General features: G+C 48.6%; 1 protein-coding gene across 4 annotated transcripts in view; it reads right to left on the minus strand.

The window, feature by feature from the left end:
• Positions 1–12,500, minus strand: part of LOC127007453 (proteoglycan 4-like) — a 101,735-nt gene that overhangs the window by 41,173 nt on the left and 48,062 nt on the right. For all 4 annotated transcript variants that reach the window (XM_050878497.1, XM_050878498.1, XM_050878496.1 and 1 more), the window contains exons 3-4: positions 10,667–12,500; positions 8,394–8,545 (exon numbers count right to left, since the gene is read on the minus strand). The exon at positions 10,667–12,500 is cut by the window's right edge and continues 1,398 nt beyond it. In XM_050878497.1, the coding sequence (XP_050734454.1) occupies positions 8,394–8,545; positions 10,667–12,500 (1,986 nt within the window). The remainder of the gene's footprint in view (positions 1–8,393; positions 8,546–10,666) is intronic.

The raw sequence follows: 12,500 nt of genomic DNA on the forward strand, positions 1-12,500 counted from the left end.
TTTCCTTTCCCTTTTCCGCGACCTGGTGAGCCGCTGTATTCTCTGGCGTTGTGTAAGTTTTGGTGATTTATTTATTTGCGAGTTCTTTTAGTTAAATTTTCACTGTTGTTTTAGCTTTTGGGACGCTTTAGATTTACCCTTTTAAATTTTCAACGCTTTTAAACCCGTCCGCTGCGATTGTAACGAATTTGGCTTTCACCTGTAGCCTGATAACATATTCTCCCAGGTCTTTCTCTGTCTCTGTGGTGGATAGTGGAGTGTTTCCCTTGTGGTATTAGTGTGCTGGATATCCCCTCCCAAGGTGCAGGACTTTACATTTTTCTTCATTCAATTGTAGCAGCCAGTTTTTGATCCATTCCTGTAGCTTGGTGATGTCTTCTGGTAGGAAATCCACAATCAATGTATTTTAATTCGGTATCCTTTGTGGTTTCCTTTTGTATCTTAAGTTGTCATCGATGGGTGGTTCTTAGAGACATAGTATAGGTGTCACTATCGTATTTGGAACAATGCAATGCTGCTGGAAGTGGGTTACTGTTAAGAGGGCGCTGTGCTCAAACAAAAAGCACTTGCGGCATACTTTGTAAATGGAGCTTCGGCCTCGGCATGAACCCCCCAGCAAACACCACGGGTCACTCCCTCCCTCTTGAGCCGCCGAGCACGCCAGACCTCACGCACCGGCGGGTCTCCTTCGCCCTGATGAAAAAGAGTCTAGAAAAAATGTGACCCCCACCCTACTAGTTACGACAGATTACATAATTTGCGCGGTTACTCTGACCTCACGCGGCCCAGGTGTGTGGCGTTCACCTGCCTCGCCCCGCCCCTCTCTTCCTCCCCCTTCCCTAGTGACGGTCATGACGTAAGCATATCTCTGTGTCCACCACCACCACCACCACCACCAGCAACAACAACAACAACAACAACAGCAGCAGCTATTTTCCCATCCTTACCCTCTTCCTCTCATGTCCTGTTCTTTATTTTTCCTGTCTTTTCAGCCTTGCAATTTTCCTATCATGTCCTGTTTCTTTCTTTCCTATTTTCCCATCCTTGCTTTTTTCCTGTCATGTCCTGTTACTTTTATTTCCTGTGTTTCCAGCCTGACTCTCTTTCTGTCCTGCCCTGTTTCTTTTTTTTCCTATTTTCTCATCCTTCCTCTTTTCCTATCCTGTCCTGGTTTTTGATTCTCCCATTCTCTCATCCACGGACACCACCACCGCCATCATCATCATCAACACCACCACCACCACCACCACCACCACCACCATTACCACCACCAACAACAACACCGCCAACACCACCACCACACCTGTATCACCCTACGAACGATCATCTTCCACGTGCGCTACATCGACTTGTTTTCTTCAGCGTTTTTTCTCTTCTTTTCTAATCACGGTGAAAACACGTTCGGGGAGTGACTCACCTGTCCACCCCCTCGACGCTCAGTATTTTCTCCATGCCACGGACCGACAGACCTGACCTCGTGGATCTGAACCCTGACCCGCTAGTTTATGGGAAGGTAGCCTAACCGCCACACCACGGAGGCGCTAAACATCGGGGAGGAATAATGACAGGGCAGACAAGGTGTTATAGTAGGGAGAAGGGAGGGCGGCGGGGGTGTAGCCGTGTAGCCCAAGACTGTATTAGAGAGGTGTGGTGTAGAGGTGGTGGCGGGGGTGTAGTCGTGTAGCGTAAGACAGTACAGAGAGCAGATGTGTAGAGGTGGTGGCGGGGGTATAGTCGTGTAGCGTAAGACAGTACAGAGAGCAGATGTGTAGAGGTGGTGGCGGGGGTATCGTCGTGTAGCGTAAGATAGTACAGAGAGCAGATGTATAGAGGTGGTATTGTCGTGTAGGTCAAGGTAGTATTAGGGTAGCTTGCTGGGGTATCGTCGTGTGGCCCAAGACAGTATTATGGTGCAAGTGTGCAGAGGTAGGTTGCGGGGGTATCTTCGTGTGGCCAAGAGAGCATTCGGGAGCGGAGGTGTGTGCGTGGTGTCGAGGTAGCTTTGTTTTTCGCGTCCTGGCCCATCCCGTCCTGCTGTGCCAACAAAAACCTTCACCCACTTTACAGGACCACCCCGACGGCGCCCACACACCCGCCCTCGCTTCCCTCCCGCGGCGTCGCTATATTACCAGCGAGAACATTTTTTTATCAAAGTTTTCTCGTTGAAGCAGCGTGTTTGGCGGCCTCACGTACGCCTCTCCCTCGCACTACTCCTCCTCCTCCTCCCCACTCCTCCTCCCTTTCCTTCCTCTCCTCCTTTCCGTTTTAACTCCCTCGTATACCTCCTTTTTTAAGTTTCAAGTACACGACCTATTTTTTGCTCTACATACCTTCGTCACATCTGCGCCATAAACAAGTCGTTGCTCCAGTTATTTAATTATCACGTGTAATGTATGCTCCTATTATTAGCTGTGCGAAAGGTTTAATTGTTTACCTGCAGGGACGACGGTTTCTCTTTGTGTCTGAGGGCCGCGCGATAATTATTCATTGTTTTGTTCTGTCATTTTCACCTCGTGTGTCGGGGATATGGGACCAGGGGGAGCTGCTGTTATCTCTTGTTGCACACACACACACACACACACACACACACACACACACACACACACACACACACACACTGCCCACGGGTGTCCTCCCTCGTGGAGACGTGACTCAGCCTTAACCGGGACACACACACGCAATACCACCACCACCACAAGGGAGGCAGCGGGAAGGGTCCTCTTACATCCTGCCGGTGCTGGCGGGGGCTGGCGGGTGCTGCTGCAGGCTGCGTGGTAGTCTATAGCTAAACAGCAACTTGAAGGCCTCTAACTTTCGGGGAACTTGAAAGCCTTACGTAAAATGTACGTTTTATGGACGTGTATGTCATATTTTTTTTGTAAAACTGATTCTGTGCGGCGTGAGTTTATCTTCATGATGGGAAACGAAGTAGATAAATAAGTTAGCACAGCTGGCACTGGAAGAATGAAGCTGCTCGGGAAAGATTTGTTGAAAGCGTCTGTTTTGTTTCGTATTCCTTCATGTAATGCTTAAGGAGGAGCGTCAGTTAGAGTTGCAAAGATAATGTTTCGTGCACATAATGTGACAAGATAACCTGAGACTAAGCTACGACGCGTCGGTGGAAGGCAACGCAAGCGTGCTTAATGCAGTAAAATGAAGGGAAAGTTAAATTGTTGCTGCGACGAGGGGAATGGAGTGTCGGGCGTGAGTCAGGATGTTTTGTGTAGGGACAATAACAGGAGACAGTTTGTTGCAGAGAGGTAAAGCACGGAAAGAAATTATGCATAGACATGCAATAGTGTTGTTGAAGTAAATGTTTAAGTAGGAAGGATGGACTGGTGAATTACGAGGATGGTCGTGTCAGTTATTGTATTTTTTCTTACGTCTTCGCCTGTAGCGCCGGTGGGTTTTCTCCAGGGGCCTGGTGGTCGGCCGAAGCCCGTCATGGCTCAGGCAATTTTTTTTATAGTGGCGCCATTTATGCTTGGCTCATGCTGCCCCCCGGAACTCATTCTTGATTCACTTGGACGGTTTCTTCTAAAGTCCGGGTTGATGGGTTGTCTTCAGGACAGCACGTGGGTAGTCTTAGGCCACTCGGCGGTGACTGAAAAAATCCCAAGTGGTAGCGGGCGGATTCGAACCGACGTTGTCCATGGGGTGGTGAATGCAGGGCCCGCACGCTAACCACTCAGCCCGGCTTAACAGTATTACAGGGAAGTTAACCATCTGTTCTGGGAACCGTGTAAACAGTGTGACGCGATACTGTTACGGCCCCATCACACTGATAACGCTGGCTCCTAACAAATGTCTCCACGCGCCAGGCTTGAACGACCGAGCGGCAGCCTTACGTGTACTAGCATAGTGTACCCTTGGGTCATGTATGTAGACACGTCTCCCTTCATTACCCTGTTGTCTCGTCCCACTTCCTTCCCATCGCCATGCCAGCCCCTGTTCTTTCCTGTTATTCCTGTTTCCAGTTTTCCTTCCACCCTGCTCCCTCTTCATTCCCGTCCTGTTGAATTTAGATGCGTGTGTTTGTGTTTATTTATTATTTATTTTTTTTACAACAAAGGAGACAGCTCAAGGGCACAAAAAAAGGAAACAATAATAATAAAACAAGCCCGCTACTCGTGTGTGTGTGTGTGTGTGTGTGTGTGTGTGTGTGTGTGTGTGCTTGGGAAGACGTAATTGTTTCGTAATGCGGTATGCTACAAAAAAAAGAGCACAAAGGACGAGCTGGTGTTGTAATCATTATCATTATTAGTCCCAGCGCCATTAAACAAACACGCTTACTCTTTGTCCTAAATATACAACCCCCCGCAACACCCTTCCGTTTGTCGTCATATAATGTTACTCTCTATCTCATCACCGCCCCTTCCTTCCTCTCTCTTCTGCCCCCTTCCTCCTCCTCTTTTTCCTTCCCCTAACCGTAATATCGTGTCTTTGCCGTCATATAATGTTGCTGTCTAACTCATCACCTTCCCTTCCTTTCTCTCCTTCTCGTCCCCTTCCCACAAGTCTTTCTCCCCTGAACCATCATCACTCTGTCGTCATATAATGTTACTCGCCCTCTTTGACTCACCGCTTCTTCTTACCTCTCTTCCTCGTTACCTCCCCACTCCTTGTCTTTCTTCCCCTAATCGTCTCTCCCCTAACTCTGTCTTCATATAATGTTTGACTCCTGCCTGTTATCCCCAATATTCACCCCTTATTCCCTGCTTCCTTCTCTCACTAAGCCCTTTTCATCCCCTTTACGCTTCCTTCCCGATCCTTTCTTCCCCTAATCGTCTCTCCCCTAACTTTGTCTTCATCGTTTAACTTCTTGCTCTTATCTTCAATATTCACCCCTTAGTCTCTGTTTCCTTCTCTCAGTAACCCTTATCATCCCTCTTACGCTTCCTTCCCGATCCTTTCTTCCCCTAATCGTCTCTCCCCTAACTTTGTCTTCATCGTTTAACTTCTTGCCCTTATCTTCAATATTCACCCCTTAGTCTCTGTTTCCTTCTCTCAGTAACCCTTCTCATCCCCTTTACATACAGTGTTGCTTTCTCTTCCTCAATTCTACTCCTTTCTGTTCCTTTCTCGCCGATGATCTTCCCTTCACTGTCTCCCTTCCTTCCCTTCCCTTGCACAGCTCACGTTCCCGCTTGCTGTCCCACTAAATCACTTCTACCTTTGATATCGAGCGCTTTCTCCGGCCCTGTAGTCGTTCTCCTCTATCAGCCCACCACCACCTCCACCACCACCACCACCCACCACCACCGGGGCAGCGTGCGATGGACGAGGGTGGCGTGAAACAGCGCTGCGCCAAACTGTTCAGCGTGTGAAATGTGTTACGAGAGAGAGAGAGAGAGAGAGAGAGAGAGAGAGAGAGAGAATATAATAATTATGTGCACACAAGTAGAAGACCAGGCAGAGAAATACAAACAGACGGAAAAAATGTGTGTGTTTGTGTGTGTGTGTGTGTGTGTGTGTGTGTAGGTGTTAAGTTGCCGTTAGTTTCCGTGTTGGTTAGCGTGAGGAAGCCCGTGATGCGTTCAATGACCTCTTCTTGTAGTGCTCCGTGTGTGTGTGTGTGTGTGTGTGTGTGTGTTCATGTCCACGCAACACCAGGCATTACCAGCACAACCTTACTTACATGGACTCAACACCGATTATTCCTTTAACATTCACAGGCTGACAGGACTTGGACACCTGCTTCCCCCTACCCCCCCTGTCCTCCATATTATCCATTCATTACTACACATAACTTTTTTTTATACGGGACAGACCAAGACCTAACAAAAAAGATCACAACAAGCTGCTCCCACAAAGAAAACAGGAGGCACAAACAAAGAAAGATTATTATATATAGCCTAGTGGTCATAGAACTGTCTTGTTACTCTCGTCTTGAAAAGTTAAGTATGAGGAAGGAGGAAGAGTATAAAGAAGTAGTCATTCCTTTGTGTGTTCCCGAGCACTTGACGTAGGCCCGAACAAACACGTATTTCTTTCCCCGTGTTTCTTGGGTACAGCCGAGCCCCACCGCCAGAGCCTCCATAGCAGCAGGGCGGCTTTAGAGTGAGGACAATGCCGCCTCTTTAGCATATTCTCATAGAAGTAAGTGCCTCTCATACCCTCCCCCCTCAGCACCACCATCGCCAGTAAAAGACCAACCCACTCACACCAGATCACCCTCACGTGTCCCCCTCCCTCTCCCCCCTCACCACGGCACCACCACACCACCAACCAGCAATATAGAACTAACCCACCCACAGCAGACCACCCTCACATCTCCCCCTCTCCCACCCCCCTCGCAGCACCACACCACCACCACCAAATAGAAAACTAACCCACTCCCACCAGGTCACCCTCACGTCTCCCCCATACGCCATCACCATGAGCAAACAACTGATCCCTTCGGTAAATCGCCCTCATATCTTTCCCATTTACCATCACCGTTATCAGAGCAGGACAGACTCGGCCTCTTTAGTGTATTACCCATTTCGTATTCCTCCCATTCAATCGTTTGACCACGCAGTTCTTTTTAATTACTAATATATAGCAGACTACCCTTATACCTCCAAGTTGCCATTGTCAGTACAATCTAACAAAGATAAATACACAAAAAGAAAATTGACAGCAGCATCTCCTTGAACAGAACACGTATCCCCCTTGAACAGAACACGAACAACACGTATCCTTCCCGCCTTTAATGTTTGTCATACCAGGAAACCCCCGTCTCTGAGTCTTCCGAGAGAGAACGCTTCTATACCAGTCCCCTTCCGACTCATCCAACCACCTGACCTCACAACCAGACCTCAGTTACCCACTCCGATCATCAACCAACCATTCATCCGCCCCTCTTCACACACATTCCCCTCACTCACCATTCACACGCCTTCCACACCCACATTTCCCATCACCCACTACAGCTGTCACCCACCAACCACCCCCGCCCACCATTTCCCGCCATCAAACCAACCGACTCAACCAACCACCCACCCTCTCCACTTGATAGCCACTCGCCTGCCATTTACCGTCTCACTCCTTTCCTCCTTCCCTCCTCAACTTCCTTCCACCCTCCCAAACTTCCTTCCTTCCTCCCCAACCTCTTCCCTCCCTCCTCAAATTCCTCCCACCCTCCTCAATTTCCTTCCTCCCTCAACAACTTCCTCTCTCCCTCCCCAACTTCCTCCCTCCCTCCCTAACTTCCTTTCTCCCGCCCCAACTTACCCCCTTCCTCCTCCCAACTTCCTCCCTCCCTCCTAAAATTCCTCCCTCCCATCCCTACTTCTTTCCTCCCCCCCGTGAACGTTCTTGTGCCTCTCCTCGCCGCCGCAGAACCTGCCAGCGATGCAATTAAAGGACGTGGACCTGACACACACACACACACACACACACACACACACACACACACACACACACACACATACACACACACATACACATAATTGTTGTTTTATTCAGATGTAAACAATAGACTTATAAACAATACCTTAAACGGCTGATTACGTATCGATAATGATGATGATGATGATGATGAAGAGAAGGAGAAGGAGAAGGAAGGAGAGGAGGAGGAGTAGGAAGAGGAGGAGCAGGAGCAGGAGGAGGAGGAGGAGGAGGAGGACAGTGATGATGGTGATGACGGCGAGTAACAACCAACATAACTTTTCCGTGTAGTTTTCCGTGATTACACACACTCGTAAAAACCCTTCATCAACAGTTCACACCCACGCCGTTTACTGCCTTCTGACGCTTGACAAGAAGATAAATACCAATGATGATGATGTTGATGATGGTAAGGATGAGTGAGCATTCGGCAGACTTTGAATTAACAGTGATATAATGATAATCGTGATCGCGTAATAAAGAACAAGACGAATGTAATACAAGAGTCTGGGTGTTGAAATATTAGTGATGAATATAAAACGACCTATATAGTAATACACGAACACGACTGTGACTTGGTAGCGATACAGACTATATACAGCGCCGTGCCGTCCCGTGAATACCAGAAGAGTGACTATAAGAGGAAGAAATACTGACTGGCCAACCATATCCGGGTAGCTGACTACACTGAGACACATGAACACTAACATAAAATTATAACAAAGGCTACTGGATGCCTGACTCACCGTGAAACGTGACCAATTAGGAGGTAATGAAGGTGAAGACAATGACGCAAAAAATATCATGAGTGTTTACCTTGGAGACTATCTTTGGTGTACTCCTGAGTAGACAATGAGTGCACGAAACAAAAACTTTAATAACGGAACTATAATGATGGAGGTTGTTTGTGGTATATACAGTGAACCTGACGGATAAGAGAAATGGATTAATGAGGACCCAACATTAAGGTGGTAGGGATGGGGTGGTACTGAAGGTGGTGGAGTAGGGCAGCCAATACTCACATGGGCATATTAATGACGTGATCGGCGCGGGTCTGTAGCTTCTGTACATCCTTGGAGGCCCGCGGGGAAGTCTTTTGGCCCTCGTGACGAAACGCGACAGCGGGGGCGGCGGTGTTGGCAGCGTTATCCAGTAGACGTGTCGTTTCCCCGTACTGGCAGGAGGAGGAGGAAGGAAAAAGAATGTAAACAGTTAGTCAGCGTGCGTGCCTCCCTTCGGACCACGGAGAAGGATCAGGAAGGTCAGTGCCTCCTCTCCGTACTAGGTATAGGGATGAAGTATAGGAAAGTTCAATGATTTAGTTGATAATCATACTGCGCATATTGGGATGAAGGGAAAAACACAGCAAAGAAATCATTATATCGGTAGAACGGTGTGTGTTTATGGAGACGAGGGAGAAATAGGCAGTATTGAGAGGCATAAAAATGGGAATAGATGGTAAGATATGGACGCGGGGGAGAATGGCCGTGAAGATAGGCAGAGAATAAAGAAGTAGATCTAAAGAATTTGAGAAAGAGGGAACTGGCGAGACTTAGTTAAAGAAAGTCTAGGGGAGTAAAAAATAATAGGTTGGTGATTAATGATAGCTAGTAATTTACCACAAGTGCATCTCACAAATCTATAATGGTATGACATGCAGCACGGCAGTGAAGCATCGAGTACAAGTTATTAAAATGAGAAGAAAACGATATAGGAGAATGGGCACAAACATAACATTGGATACTACTACTACTGTTGTTACTACTACTACTACTACTACTACTACTACTACTGCTACTACTATACTACTACTACCTCTGCAACCTCTTACAACAACAATAACAACAACAACAACAACATTAACAACAACAACAACAACAACAACAACAACAACAACAACAACAACAACAGCAACAACAACACTAACAACAACAACTACTACTACTACTACTACTACTACTACTACTACTACTACTACTACTACTACTACTACTATTACTACTACCTCAATGTCTATTACTATTATTAATACTGTTACTTCTACTGTATGTAAAATATGTAGGGGAAATAAATGACATTATATATATGCGACCCCAAAAAATACAGCACTTACATAAGCAGTAAATAATGAAGGGCTTGTTTTTTTCTTCGTGGGTACCGTATTTATTTTTTCTTTCCCTCAAGGTTCGTGAGCGTCAATAGGCAATTAGTGTTTTTTGGTGCTCCTACGACTACTGGTACTGTTGATATTGCTACTGCATTAACCATTATTAGTGCTGGAACTACACACACACACACACACACACACACACACACACACACACACACACACACACACACACACACATCATATTCCCCGCCCCTGCCTCGCCTCACGTCACCGCTGTTAATAATAAGCGTCCTGCAGTTACAATTTAGGCGGCGCATCTCCCTCGCCGTGGTGATGCGTGGTGTGTTTATGTCTGTTTACGGCGACGCGGAGGCGGGGTGGGGCGGAGGGACGGCGCTGCGGCCACCCTTACCCTGCTTTGCCCTGTTTCCTGCTCCCCGTGTGTGGGGGTGGGGGGGGATTGGTGGTAGGGGGAGGTTCAGGGATTTAAAGCGTGTTTATAACGTTTATTACGCTTTGTAATGGAGTATAGGAGTCGGTAGTGAGGAGAGGGAGGAGGAGGAGGAGGAGAGGAAGTGGGTGTGTTTGATTTGTATTTCAATGTGATTAATTGTAATGCAACACACACACACACACACACACACACACACACACACACACACACACACACACACACACACACACACACTCAGTTTCTCTCTCGTTCTTTGCCTATGCCTTTTATATAATTATTATTCACAAATTATCCACTAATATTATTGTCGTTTTAATTATTATTATTATTATCATTATTATTATTATTATTATTATTATTATTATTATTATTATTATTATTATTATTATTATTATTATTATTATTATTATTATTATTATTATTATTATTATTATTATTATTATTATTATTATTATTATTATTATAGTTATTATTATTGTATTTTCATCAGTATTATATCATCATCATTATAAGACGTTTTATCATCATTGACTACTTAAGGTGGAGCCTCGCGCCGGGGCCACGTGTGTGAGGGGCGGAAGGGGTTATGGAGGTGACGGGCGGCCCTGCGAGGGAGGGTGTGTGGCTAAGGAGGTGTTTGGAGGCACGAGGGTGAGGGATGATCTAGGGGAGGGGTAAGGATAAAGCTGGGTCATCACTTCTGCTGCAGGGGTCGGGCATGGTTCACTCACCTCGTCTCTCCGTTTTCGAGGGGGCGCTGCGTTCTGGTAGAGTCGTGTATAGACGTCCTTCCCTCCGTTCTGCAGGTGGTGTCGCTGGGGCTCTGTGACGGTTCCTCGGGGGGTGACGTTGGTAACACCCGCGTCTTTCTCCTTGCTTTTCGCGGGGATCGGCTTCGGTTTCTGTTTAAGTTCTGGCTTCCTGGAGACGAGCGCCGCGTGTTCCAGCCTCCGGTTGTTATGTAGACGGTCGAAAACGTCCCCGATGGTCTGTTTGTGCCCCGATGTCGCCAGCAGGGGGGCCGTAACTCCTGTTTCTCCGTTTCGGTCTTGAAAGTGCTCCTTCTCCTTGTGGTTTTTGGTTCCATTCCGCTGGGAGTCGTTGCCTCCCCCTCCCTTGCCGCGCGTCGCCTGGTACTCCGAGGTAAGACTTTCCAGGTTCTTGGGCACGATGCCACTGGCGATGATGATGGGCGGGCTGTTCCGATACTCCTCCAGCTTCTCGAGGATGGTGTTGCGCGGCTCCTCCTTCCGAACCTGCCGAGTCTCCGTCTTTTTGAGAATCCCGTGTCTTGGCTGCTGGTTTTTCACACGTACTGTCTGCGCCCCGCGACTCTCTTTCTCCTTTGTGTGACGCGAGGATTCGTTGTAGTCGTCGTCGTAGTAGTAGTCATCGTCAGCGTAGTCACGTGCGTTGATCCTCCCGAGGGAGTTACGGCGCTGCAGGACGGGCCTGGGCGGTTCCCGCGGCAGGTAGTCCTCGTACTCCCGGGGCTCGCGGTAGTAGTCGTTGGAAGGTCTCACGGCCAGCGGAGTAATTTTGTGCCACAGACTGGTGGAGGAAGAATTTGAGGTGAGGCGATTAAAGAGGCCACCACCGCCGCCCTGGTTACGCAAGGGCGCTGGGCGACCCACCTCATTGGCGCCCTTGGACACGGCAAGCGACACGGTGGCCAGAGTGGGTTCTGGGACCTCCACGGCCGACATGGAGGTGCCTCGTGGGGACATATGGTAGGGCATGGCGCTTTGGCCCGTGTGTGGGGGTAAGTGTAGTCTGCCACCTGCGTTGGTCCTCGCTGACTCTTCCAAAGCCTTCACGAGAACATCACCCCGCAGGCGGGGTGCGTAGGATGCCGGGGGTTCAGGAGCACGTGGGAAGCCTCCGTCATGGATGCCATGGGTCGGGGCTGCGACATGGTCACTGTAGGGAAAGGGTTTCAGTGGCTCCTGTGGAATAACTTGCGTAACGCTGCCGCTTACTGCCGCATCGCCTTGTGTTATGGGCGAAGCCTCGCCAGTGCTTCCAGCAGCATTGTTCTCGCTGCCTCCGCTCGGCGCCACACGTGAGGGACCACTGGCGAGCTCTGGGACCTTCCCGCCACTATCCTTCACGCTCGTCGTGCTGCTCGCGACACCGTTCTCAGTTATTGATTGGTCCGTCGGGGACTCTTTGCCGCCTCCCGGTTGGCTGCCTGATTTCTCAGCAACTTGTTCTGTGCTCTGATTGGCTCCATCCTCATCAGGCTTTGGTTTGATATCTTGTGGATGACTTTTGGATGCTACTTGATCATCTTGTGAGTTAGCTTCCTTGGGGGCTTCTCCTGTAGGCTGGATCAAACTTGGAGTTTGGTTTCGAGCATTTTGGAAATTGTGCTCTGCCATGCTCGCCAGCAGGGAGCGACTCGGTTGTATCTCCTGCACTGGAGGCTGCCTGGAGTCGGGTTTCTTAGCATGGCCGTCCTGCTGTGCTGCCGCGGCTGTTGTGTCGAGGCTGCTGGGGGAGTCTTGCTTTGGAGTATTCGGCCTTGAGGAGCTGCTTTTTAGGGAGTGGGGCACGCCCACCAGG

This window comes from Eriocheir sinensis, chromosome 35, assembly GCF_024679095.1.
Source record: "Eriocheir sinensis breed Jianghai 21 chromosome 35, ASM2467909v1, whole genome shotgun sequence".
In the NCBI taxonomy this organism is placed as follows: domain Eukaryota; kingdom Metazoa; phylum Arthropoda; class Malacostraca; order Decapoda; family Varunidae; genus Eriocheir; species Eriocheir sinensis.